The 12,245-nt window shown below is 42.8% G+C and overlaps 2 protein-coding genes and 1 long non-coding RNA gene across 3 annotated transcripts in view; 1 reads left to right on the top strand and 2 right to left on the bottom strand.

Annotated features, from left to right (window-relative positions):
• The window catches only part of gapvd1 (GTPase activating protein and VPS9 domains 1), a 20,057-nt gene extending 16,274 nt beyond the window's left edge, over nt 1–3,783 (bottom strand). Inside the window, 1 exon segment of the mRNA XM_025053232.1 lies at nt 3,498–3,783. The gene's annotated coding sequence lies outside the window, so the exon portion shown is untranslated.
• On the top strand, nt 591–3,186 carry LOC112486477 (uncharacterized). The gene is made up of 3 exons (XR_003048931.1): nt 591–877; nt 1,796–2,187; nt 2,267–3,186. It is a non-coding gene; the product is annotated as an uncharacterized LOC112486477 (long non-coding RNA).
• Nucleotides 3,784–6,035: 2,252 nt separating the features above from the next.
• unm_hu7912 (un-named hu7912) lies at nt 6,036–12,245 on the bottom strand. Its single transcript, XM_008336905.3, has 3 exons — nt 12,197–12,245; nt 11,842–12,116; nt 6,036–9,706 (listed from the first exon to the last, which is right to left on the bottom strand). The coding sequence occupies exon 3, from the start codon at nt 9,652–9,654 to the stop codon at nt 6,460–6,462; it is 3,195 nt and encodes a 1,064-aa protein (XP_008335127.1). The 5' UTR covers nt 9,655–9,706; nt 11,842–12,116; nt 12,197–12,245; the 3' UTR covers nt 6,036–6,459.

Genomic DNA, 12,245 nt, shown 5'->3' with positions numbered 1-12,245 from the left:
GGGTGAGGGAGTGGGTGAGTGAGTGGGTGAGTGAGTGGGTGAGTGAGTGGGTGAGTGAGTGGGTGGGTGAGTGGGTGGGTGAGTGGGTGGGTGAGTGAGTGGGTGAGTGAGTGGGTGAGTGAGTGGGTGAGTGATGGTCAAACTGCTGTCTAAGTCTAAGTGAGTATGTAGAGAAGACAGAGTCAGGCTTTGTACGAGCTGTTCTAGACAAAGATGCAGGAGAACCTCTTCCATGACCATCTGTACATGGACCCATGTTGAACGGCTACAGTTTGGTGTCTTTTTACACGGATGCTGGTCCAATATGACATTCAAATGCGTATATTTGTCATTTTTGTTCAGGTGGTCTTCAACCGTAACAAAATGCTCAATATTTCCACTGGTGGTCACTCTACTGTACAAACAAACGAAGCACAGACTGCAAGGTCTGCAGTGTCAGAAGTAGAGATGCTGGATCGTTGATATCCAGTTTGATCAGGCACCTGGAACCTCTCCTGCAGAGGTCACTTACTTTAGCACATGTTGCACATGTTGCATATTTATTTGCTATGAAAGCCATTGTAAAAAGAGGTCCATAACTGTTGTTATTTGCTATGAAAGCCATAGTAAAAAGAGGTCCATAACTGTTGTCAAATCCCATTATAGGGAATATTTTAAAGGCCACAATCCAGACCTGCAGGGGGCAACCACGTGCAGAGAGGGGTGGAACCCAAGCTAGGAACTCTAGTTGCTAGAGGGACCTGGTTAACCTGCGCACCCAGGGGAAGCAGAGCTGTGAAATGTTTGTAGGAAGCTCAGTAGGCTCCCTCACCTGCTCCTAAAGGGAAGACATGGCCACAGCTCCTGGTCTTTTTAAAGACACAACTGGTAGAAATAGGTGAGTTGGCTTTGCCATTTTCTGGGTCCATTAGAGACAGGAAATTAAAGCTGGGTTTAAGGTGCTGAGGTATGACTTAGGAGAACCAGTAACCATCTGTGTTCTGCTGCCACCACTGGCTAACGTTAAACATAGAACACACACACACACACAGACTGATGGCTCACAGGTAGGTTAGGGTTAACTGTTGACCACATTAATGTGATTCATGTTCATCAGGTGACCATTACACTGTGTTTGAGTGAAATGTCATTACAGACCCAGGGTAATTGAACAATAGAGAAGCACAATACAAATGTTTAACTCTTTGGTCAGGTTTACCAGGTTCATTGTTATTTTCAGCTGGTGACTGCAGCATGCTGTACCAGCACCTGGTCCATAAACGGCGTTTGGGCCCAAACGTTTACACAATACAAGGGGTGTTTTTCATATTTATTTTATATTCCTTTAACTTACATATGGTAGTTGTTTATACTTGTAATTATAATTGTATCCCATTATATAATATATTTGCAGCATTTTCCTCTCTTGAATTGTAGGTGCAGTCGTTACACAGGCAGCATCAATAATAAAGTATTTAACAATACAATTGTAATAATATAAAAAAGTCCCTTATTGGTCCCACGTCCAATGCAACTCACATGGGTTGACAAGGGAGGAGCAACTGAGAATGTGGTTCCTCTGGGGCTTAAACCCAAAACCCTCTGCTAGTAAGGCAGGCATGATAACCACTACCCTGTGTAACCCAAGCCTGAATGTGGCGTCTTTGTGAGCTCAAACAGCCGCGCTAAAAGATTGAGCCATAGATGAAAAACAAAAAAAAAGGAATGCTCCTGGAATTTGTGTGTTTGATTCATTTCACCTACACAAACACTCAACTGATTGACTCTCTGTTGTCTTTTGTGCCATTGCCCTCAGGAAAAGCCAATTTATAACGTGGGTTGGGTCAGTTTTGGAAATCACTGAGGAACTTTAAAGCAGAAGCAAAACCCAACAGGCAAGTATCATGTTATTTAGATTTGTGTGAAATTGGCAGTTGTGGGACAGAACACAACACACTTCACAAAGTTAGCACAGACATACTGTACATACACACATATTTATATATATATATTTATATATGTGTGTGTGTGTGTGTGTACATATATAGACTGCTGCCCACACCACCAATTCATTGACATGTTTCCTCTCACCCACACATGACAACATCCAAGTTGAATTGTGAAACTGCAGATTTCACTTTCTATCAAAGGTATTAATGGACAAGAACCTCTTCACACTTCCCAGCTCAGGTTTAACGCTGTTTAAAGGTGATTTATTTATTCTTACTTATTTCAACATTTTACAGCAATCTTTCTGTAACGTAAACATCCTCTTCACCAACTGCAGGTAATGTTGAGAGGATGCTGGCACAGGGACCAGAGGGCAGTGACTCCTGGACAGCGTCCTGTGACACCGTCAAAACCACCTTTCAAGTACTTTTACATTTGTTTTTGAACAAATGTTCAGAATGATCTTCTGATTTTCTAAACCAGAAAAACTTCCACCTATTCCATGGCATTACCTCATTCTTAGAACATAGAACAATGAAATTGAACTGCACATATCTAGGACTAGCAGCTAACACACACACACACACACTACTGTTTACAAAAACACATGTTCTGTGGTTCATAACAACCAACAAGGTTTCACTGAATACACTGATGTTTTTATGCCACACAGAGAGGAGCTGGATGGTTAGCCTCTGGTGGTAGTTAGCTGTTATTAAACTCACAAACAGCATATCCAATTACACTGGCTTTAATTTGAAATAAACCAATTATGACTGTTAATAATCTGAATATAAAGAACCAATCAGTTCAAAGATATTTGAAATCCTACTGATTGCGTTTTACAAAAGCACAGAAAGGAAACAACAATTTAATCTAGAAAATAATAACGACGTGTCTGTGATTCATTATCAAAATTACAGACACTAGAGAGCCACACAGAACCGAACTGTGAGATCGTAGAACCCCCGATAATGATGTCCTGATGAAGACACACTTGGTCAGTCACTTAAAGTTGTTTCTAGCTAACTGACGGAGCTGGATTACGGCTCATAAACTTTACTTTGTTTTCACTAATATAAAGGAGAGTGTTGTCTAAATGATCCATTAACATCAGTGGTACGATCAGATGAGTTCACCTTATCTTTGGTTCGAGTGGTCAATTTCAAGTATCCAAAAGGCCGAAAAAACAGGAATGAGATCTTTGTGTCTACGGCCGTTTGCAGGCTCGGCTGAGGTGACACTAACTGAATACATACGTACCTAACAATTCATGTAACTAGCCTTAGCTCACCGGCAGACGATTGACAAGAGGCACAATACCACATGGGTGTCGTCATGTAGACCTGGTGCTGCAGCATATGTGAAAACATACAGTAAACTGGTGGAGTAGCAGGACTAGCAGCACAGTGCTAACCACAACAAGTTACACCCGGCTAATGTCTGCTGCTCGACCAGGGTGAGCTGCTGAAAAGGTAGTTAGCTTTGTTAGCTTAGCATCAGAAACCAGGCTCCTGAGGGGCCAGATTTGCTAATACAAGCACAATAACATCGAACTGATAACTCACCCCTTGTATTTGGCGTTTACTGACCGCGTGTGTCCTCTCCGAATACAGTTGATCCAAAGATTACCGGAGTCACAGGAAGTGTTTGATGGCGGTTAGCAGTCTGATACTGGCTCGGCTATTGAACGGGCGAACACCGCTGTCATTCGCTGTCATCACGAGACTTCCGTACCACGCATGCGCGACGTTCAATTAAAGGGACACTATATTCGCGGTATTTTAGTTGTATGTATGTATTTATACCAAGACCCTTATTTGTATTGTACTTTAAAATTTGAACATTTTTGTATGGATCCTAAATTTACCGGCAAATTAATCATTAAAAGGATCAGTCTTTAAAAATGCCCTAAATAATTAAAAATCCATCATTTTAAATACAATGGTACATTTTGTAGATACAACAAATCCTTCTTTACAAATAAAAATGTTAGTTTTCTGACTAAATTGTGTACATTGTGTTTTTAGTCATTTAGCTCTTTGTGTTAAATGCATTCAAACAGTGTCTGTAGAAACAGTAAAAATGAATTATAAATTATTTTATATACGTCTTTCTATTCGTGTACTTTTTATTAGAATAAACGAGTAGAAAGCATGTTACGTTTGTACTATTTTAAAATGGATAACGCTCTACATACAGACAGCCAACCGGAATAAGACAGGAATAGTTTACGTAATACCCCGTTAGGTGGCAGTATGGTTCCATTACAAAAGAGACCGATCGTGTAGCGTAATTACATCATTATTCTAAGTAAAGAAATCGTTTGTCAACAATGAAAAACTGAAAATTGGTTGGAGGATAACGATATCACTGAAAAATTGGTTGGAGGATAACGATACAACGATGTTTCCACTTCCCATTGATGTTTTATCAACCCTTCAATCCTTAATCAAATAATCCGATCATTTGTCTCCCTGTTGGAGGAGAACGACAGCTGAGTCTACAGACTGCTTTGTTTCTCCAACATGGACAAATACTGGACTTGTCTGTGCTGTACTGGAGAATGTTCAGTGAGTTGTTCAGTGGAACATTCCCATTAGGTTTGGATCAGTCACTTTGTTTTTAAATACATGGGTTATATGTGTTTGTTCTCTCTCTCTCTCTCTCTCTCTCTCTCTCATCACCTCAGATAATATTTGGTATAAAAAAGTACAACTTGCCCACACCAGATGTCTTTTCCGTATGTGAAGTGTGATTTTTAGACCAAACCTGTTTTTGAAGAGCTGTTCTCAGAGTTTTTCCAGATGATGCAGAAAAGCTCAGAGCTGCTGTGAATTTGACCCAAATGAAAGTGTTGTTACAAATGTTTTATGGCTTTGTTCAAAATCCACTTTAGTTTTCTACTAAAACAAAACAAACACAGGCCTCCTGTTAAATCCCATTTATTATATATTTAGTGTGTATATATTTAGTGCTATAAACATCACAAAATAGAAAGGTCTTGCACACAGATACTTCAAATATATATATTGAGTAAAAGAGCAACCTTAGATGACTCTACGTTGGCAACAGAAGCAGGCGTACTGTGGTTCTAGTGCTGCAGCTATGTTAGGAACGTTCCGTGGTATCATTGATGCTGTAGTGCAAAGACGGTGCAGCTTCAGCGAATTATTCAATATCAGTAATAAAACACACTTTTACTACAGAACTGCTAAGGTTGCTCTTTTATTGCATAATGTTTAAGGACATACTATGTTATTAATTACAATAAATCTCAAATTTCCTATTATTAAATATATATTATATATCTGTACCATTTTAAGCTTCAAATTGATTCCTATTACTTCACATAATAAAACTAATTGTAACAATAATAAAGAATCTGAATATAAATGACATGCTTTGAGTAAAATAATCTTTTTTTTTTTACAGTGGTGCTTGAAATTCAAGTCAGATGTCAGGGTTTTCTTTTTTATAAATAGCTAAATTTATACATTGCTTTGTGTCAAATGCATTTTTGTACTAAAGGCCACTGTCAAACATAGCAATACAGAGAAGAATGATGCCAAGTCTTATCATACCAACAAATATCTACCAACTAAATTCCCTAATGAGAATCAATGCAAAGTCAACAGCTTGTTTGATTGTACGTCTTGTCAACCTATAAAATAATAAGTAGTAGTGACATAGGCAAACAATAAAATAGCCACAAAACGTCTGTATTCCTAGGAAATTATCATTAAATACTGACTTAAACTTTTATAATATTGCAACCATCAAGGTATATAAAAATTTGAAATGGAACGTTTGCTGCACAAAATAAAAAGCGGGGGGGGGGGGGTTAATGAGAAGAGCAGCCTATTTCCATTCATTTATATTATGTGCTTCGAACACTGTCTGCAGCAACAGCACAGATCAAACAGTTCACATTTGAAACACCAGGAGAACTGGTTTTGTGCCAGGTCAACATGCAGAAATATTAAGTCTTCAAAGTGGAACAGAATCAGAACCAGCCAGAAACAACATAGAACTGTGAATACTTAGCGTTCTATATCCATGTGCAGCTATAGAGAGAAGAGGGCTGTGCAGGTTGGGGGGGGGGGGGGGGGTAGGGCAAATGATCTCTTGAGTAAGTCCGACAACAAAAACTGACTTTGAAACCTTCACACACACACAGTAGGGTGTGTGTGTGAAGGTTTTGGGACAAAGCGGTGATCTAGTTCAGAACGCAGTGCTTGGTTTTTCTCACTATAAAATGGAGAATAGTGCCTACTCCATATCAGACCTCATTCTCAGGTCCTGGTACGTTAAGACCAGCAAGGGTTTCTGCTTCAGAAAAAATACCAGATCATTTCTTAGGACTGAGAGAGTATTGTGCATGTAGCCTAGGACAGAGAAAGACATGGGGGGGGGCGGGGGGGGTATTAGCATGACACACATTTCTGTACCAATGATCAATTTACTAATGTGCACAATCTAGTTACATTATATACAACCATCATCGTGGTTCTATTTTTCTACTAGATTCTATATAATGTCGTCCAGGAGATTGGGTGTCCCCACCCAGTCCAGTGTCCTCGGCTCTGAGGCAGCCATGATCATGCACATGAACTGTTTCCCTGTTCTCTTATCAATGGGGTAAATGGTTGTAGGTGTGAACCTTTTGTTGCTCTCCACAAACTCACAGAGCTGATTATAGATTTTGGGGTACTCGTGACGAAGGAAGACTCCCCTGGTCCGGAGCTCACGCTGGATATTAACAAAGCACACCTCTCTAGCTTTTCGACCCTTGTCCCCGTCCTTGTCAATGTCTGGTGTTCCTGGAGGAGGTGTGAGGATGAGAGTCTCCATTTCACTGTCCTTCTTGAATATCTTTTTGTCAGGGCTCGAGGAGGCCAAAGAAACCTTTGCATATTTTCGAACGGTAGGTGTCTGGACTCTTGGTGAAGGTCTGTTGGGGACAAGTTCACCAACGGCTATAGATACATTCAGAAGGAAGCATTCATTTGGGTCGTACTCGTGACCTGCCTGCAGCAGCTCCTTACAGTATTCACCCAAGTTATCCTTGAAGCCATCCAGCTCCCTGAGAGATAAGTATGTGGGAGATATGAGGAGACTCTCCAGTCCAACTTGGAGAAAGTTGTCAGCTGTCTCTGGGTTAGCAAAACCCAGAAAGAGTATGCCTCTCCCTCTGGAGAGATAGCCAGCTTTAGCAACACGAGAGAAGGCTTTGTGGATCTGTGAGCTCTCTCTGCAGAATTTAAGAGTGTGCCTACACACACTGCTGACGCGACCGTACAGGCAGGTCTCTTTATGGGTCTCCCAGTCGTCCCTGCGGCAATTTCTGGAGCAGTAAAAGGTGTAGCAACTGTGACATGATTTGTAGTATAAGCAAGCATTAAACATACTCTCAGTCCTGTTGCACTTTTTGTTGGCGCACACCATAGTGTCATCTTCATCTGTGCTGTGGTCTGGAGAACATTCCTCTGCACTCCTTTGTAAAGCATCACACCCACTGTCAGGGTCCTTGTTTGTCTCAGGACTGGATTTGGAGGACAGAAGCTGTGTGTTGACACATCCTGAGTTTTCAAGTCCAGATGTCTCCGTGTTGTTATTGTCTTCAGTTATTAGCTGTTTAAGCTGATCAACAAGGTCTTCATTTGACTTCCGCACAACTGGGGGTTTGTAATCCACGACCAAATCTGCTAAGAGTTTGTCCAGCTGCTCCAGACTCTGCTGAAGGGAGAAGTTGTTATGTTTCTTGTCTTTGGTCCCGTTTGTGTCTTCAGATGGCTGCTTTTCCTGGAGAATTTTCACCGACGACGTCTTTTCATCACTTAGAGCATGGACAGAGTGCACATCACGGTGCTTGTTATTGGCTGCACATATGTCGTTGTCAGTTATGGTGATCTCAGGTGTTAAAAACCAGCTCGAACTTTTCATGTTCCTCCAGGGATTGCTGGAGCCCTGATCCAGTGAGTTATCAGAGACTGAGAGGGCAGCATAACGCCTCGGGGAGCTGGACAGGTTTAGTATAACCGGTTGTGTTGACGCATCCGTGGACGCTCCGTGCCTTGCTTGATAGAACAGGTTCTCGTAGCTTTGTCCACGAGGCACTGACTGGTTTCTATCAAATCGTGGATATCCAATGTTGTCCCACGACTTGGAGTGATTCTTTACATCTGCTCCCAGTCTGCATGTGTCCCCACAGCTGCTGTTGAACCAGGGGGGGGCACTCGGTTCTGGTCCCACTCTTGGTGGTGTGTGCAACGAGGACTGATTGGAGAAACCAGAAATACTGGAGTGATACCAGTCATCTGAAGTAGCCTGGGAGAATCGAGGGCGACGTCGACCCTCTGTGTGATACGGTCTTAATGTGAAGTAAGGGTCCTCTGGTGAGCTGAAAGGTTTTGAATAAAAAAACCTTGAGTTACCTGTAAGATACGGATTGTAGGTGCCTTCATCTCCATAATGAGGCCTTGACAGTGGAGTTTGAGACATGAACGAGCTCGCCTCACTTGTAGAGTGAGGTCTACTGTATACAGAATAGCCCACCTCTCGGGTGGAAGGGTGATCTGTGTAATAAGACTTGACAGGAAGTGTATGCACCCAACGACTTCTTGGATCGTACTGAAAAGACACTGTACTTCCGTGGCTGGTTAAACTGGACCTATCATCTTGAAAGTATGGTCTCGGACAGGAATGGACTGGATACCCTGCTGGGTCTTCAGTGTAGAAGAATTTGGTGGGTATGTTTGGATTGGAGTAAGCTCTTTGTTCTTGAGTCAGATACGGTACTTTTGGCGATGGTATTCTGTGCATGTCAAGATGCTGGTAAGAAATGGGAGACATGCTGGTTGCGTAGTAGTGACCTGGTCCAAAATCTCCACGATAGCATTCACTTGGAGTGGGCGTGGGTGAGGATATGACCTGCCGTGGTAGATACAAACCTCTACTGCTACTTGCTTGGGAGTATCTCTGTCGCTGATGCTCGGTCTGATGCTGTGGAACCTTCCTTGACGTGTGCTGCAGTACAGCAGCATCGGGTTTAATGTCCACACGGCACCTGACATGAGGCGTTGTTACCGGTTTCTCCAGTTTCTCCTCCTCAAAACAGTCCGAGACATAAAGGGGAGAGTTAGGCTGGAGCTTGATCGGATGCACCTCGTTCAAAAAAGCCCTGTTTGAGGTCAACAGTTCTTTGCTTGTTTCAGAAGTCCTTACGGAGTTTGTTACGGCCTGAGATACATCCTTCCCCTTCCTGGCTGCTGGTGGAGACACTGAGATAGGCACAGGAGTGAGGGTGGTCTTTACTCTTGGAGCACTTTTAGATCTGGTCCGTCTTCTGGAGTCAGACCAGGTGAGATTGTTATTTTTTCCATGGCTATTGTGCTGCTGGAGATGTTGGTTGTTAAACAAATCAGGAGATGAAAAGCGGAGATGTCCCTCTTGGTCCAGTCCATTCCACATTAGATCTTTGTCTAATGTTTGCTGCTCGGACCTCTTGTAGGGGTACCCCATAGTCGAAGAGAATGGTTGTGCATCATCTAGTGACTCGATGAAGTCAAAACTACGACAGTGTCTTTTGTTGATGATTTCTGGTTTGTCGATCATTTCTGACTCACATTGCTGGGAGGTGTGAGGAGAAACCAGGCGATCAGCGATGGTAATGTCCCGATACAGAGTTGATGCCAGTATATCTGGAGGTTGTGTCCGTGTCATCTTAGAGGGACTTCAGCCCTCTCCATGAGGACTGATCTAAGGTCAACACAGGCTGTGGAGACAGAGAGAGAGACAGCTGGCTGTGACTTTTCTTTACATGTTTAAAACAGGTGTCTTCAAAACAACGCCTCTGACAACACACAAAAGACTCCTATTCACACCGATGGTCAGTTCAGAGCACCACATATGTGGCCAAAAGACTCATACTCCAACAGTTGGAGTACCAGTACCAGTTGGAGTACCAGGGACTGGACCAGGGTTTTTGGGATGTGAGAGGAAGCTGGAGTACCAGGGACTGGACCAGGGACTGGACCAGGGACTGGACCACGGACTGGACCACGGACTGGACCAGGGACTGGACCAGGGATGACTCTTCTTCCTCTGAGTCAGAAGCACCAACAAAGACTTATATAACTTACATATATATATATATATATTCACATATACAGTATATATATATGTTTCCTACATGTTACCTCTATCACATGTACGAAGCTCAGATACAGATCATTGTTGACTGTGTCGTACACGTTAGCTCTCTGGTTGGCACTCTGCCACTACCTAACCCTGAGTTACCATCTGCTCTTCTTAATGAGATGAGACTGACCAGCCATCGTCCTGCAGTGTCTTCACCACACACACACACACATATGTAGTACCTCTGATTACACACTTCTGTCATAACCAGGTCTTCTGGTTTTCGTAGGATTTCTTGGTAAAATATTTTATGATAAATCATTATTATTTTTTATATTTTTGTACATAAAAAATTAAACGCGTAGTTTTCTTAGCTGAAATATTTTATGATAAATTATTATTTTTAATATTCTTGTACATAAAAAATTAAACGCGTAGTTTTCTTAGCTCTTAAATAGAGGAAGAATATTTAATTACACAACTGACCAATAGGTAAACGTTATAATCCAACTGTGTGGTAAACTTGGTGATGAGGTCACATGGTAGGCGTGTCCAGAGCAATGACCAGTTCACAGACGTGAGCTGAAGTTCATTTTTGTGAAAGATGAGCTGACCCTTTCCTTTCCTTCACTGTGTTCATTTTGGTTTGTCAGCAGATAAAAAGGCGCCGTCATCTCTACGCCGACGATACGCTGTTAGTGAAAAAGAGTCGTTTTGTACTTATTGGCCAGCAGGAGGAGCCCACAGACTGAATGAAGTTTGAACGGTGATAAATGAGTCATGTGACGTGTGTCACGTGACTTCACCAACTATAATGAACGGACCGTTGATCTATTGAACTACGCTGCGTCACCGTGTCTAACCCACTCCCCTTCGTCCACCAGAACTTTGACCTGTTGAAGAATATCTCTGTGGTGACCCCTGGAGGTGGATGATGCTGAGGTGGTGATGACCACAGCGCACAGAGACAGCTGAGGGCTAGGGTTTAGGAGAGGAGGTTAGAGGAGGTGTCGAGGAGTGAAACTCCCAGTGGTGGAGGCGAACCATGACATGAAGACGGTTGGTGTAACGGTGATGACGGTGGAAACTGAACTGAGCTAAAAACACAGCATTTAAAACAGAAACAGAAACAGAAACAGCAGAACAAGATTCAACTTGAAGCAGGAAACAGAAGATATTGGAAGTTTTCTTGAAAACAGTTTGATCAGAGTGAATGATATAACAACACACTCTTCCTTCCCAATGGTCTGAGGCTGTTTTACAGGGGGCTACAGCACAGCATGCCACATACTGTCTCCATGACTACAGCACAGCACAGGAACCATGAAACACTGTGCTGCAGCGAGCGCTTAACAAATCTGACAAACACACACTGCTCTGAAAATGACAAAACACAAGAGAAGTTGTTCCTTAGGACGGAGTGTGTGTGTTGGTGTGTGTTCAACACTGACAACAGTGTCTTGTTGTATATGACAGTGATACAGAGGCTGTTGTTGGACTGGATGACAAACACTGACAGTTTTATCAGTTTTCATTGGCTGGAACTATCACTGCTGAATGTATTCAAAGAAATGTTTGAAAAATTATTTAACTTCTTGTTGAATTTTGAGCCCAACAGTGAGATTAACCAAGTGAAACCAACACACAACACGACACGTCATGAAGTAAAGGTTGAGACGCTAGAACATACCACCAGTCAGCTACGAGCTAAATATACATCTATACATCGTTTCATATATGTGCACGACAGCGGTATGGAGCAGGGCTTACCATCACTACAGCCTGGAGGCTGCGCAGACGGAAATAAACGCGGTGCTGATTCACCTGAAGCCTCTCCGCCGGGGCCGAGTGGGGGCGCCTTCACTCCCGGAGCGTTACCACGCACTTACTCCGACGCCCTCGGTCCTTCTTTCATTTTGTTGCTGCGGAACTGTCTCCCCTTCAAACCCATCCTGCATCCATCCTTCTTGACTGACCCAGTGCCTTTGGGCAGCGGATGACATCATTCACAGGGCCGCAAAGTCCGGACGGATCTGGATCTGGATCTGGATGAAGATGACTTCGGCTAAGTTTGAAAATGGAAGATGCGGCGGATGACGGAGGATGGATGAGGCTGGGGTCTTACCGTCAGAGCGGAGAGCAGACGAGATGCTCGGACACGGAGCAGCAGCAGC

Source organism: Cynoglossus semilaevis, chromosome Z, assembly GCF_000523025.1.
Source record: "Cynoglossus semilaevis isolate Cse_v1.0 chromosome Z, Cse_v1.0, whole genome shotgun sequence".
In the NCBI taxonomy this organism is placed as follows: domain Eukaryota; kingdom Metazoa; phylum Chordata; class Actinopteri; order Pleuronectiformes; family Cynoglossidae; genus Cynoglossus; species Cynoglossus semilaevis.
Note: the sequence above shows the minus strand (reverse complement) of the source record. Positions and strands in the feature narration are given on the sequence as shown.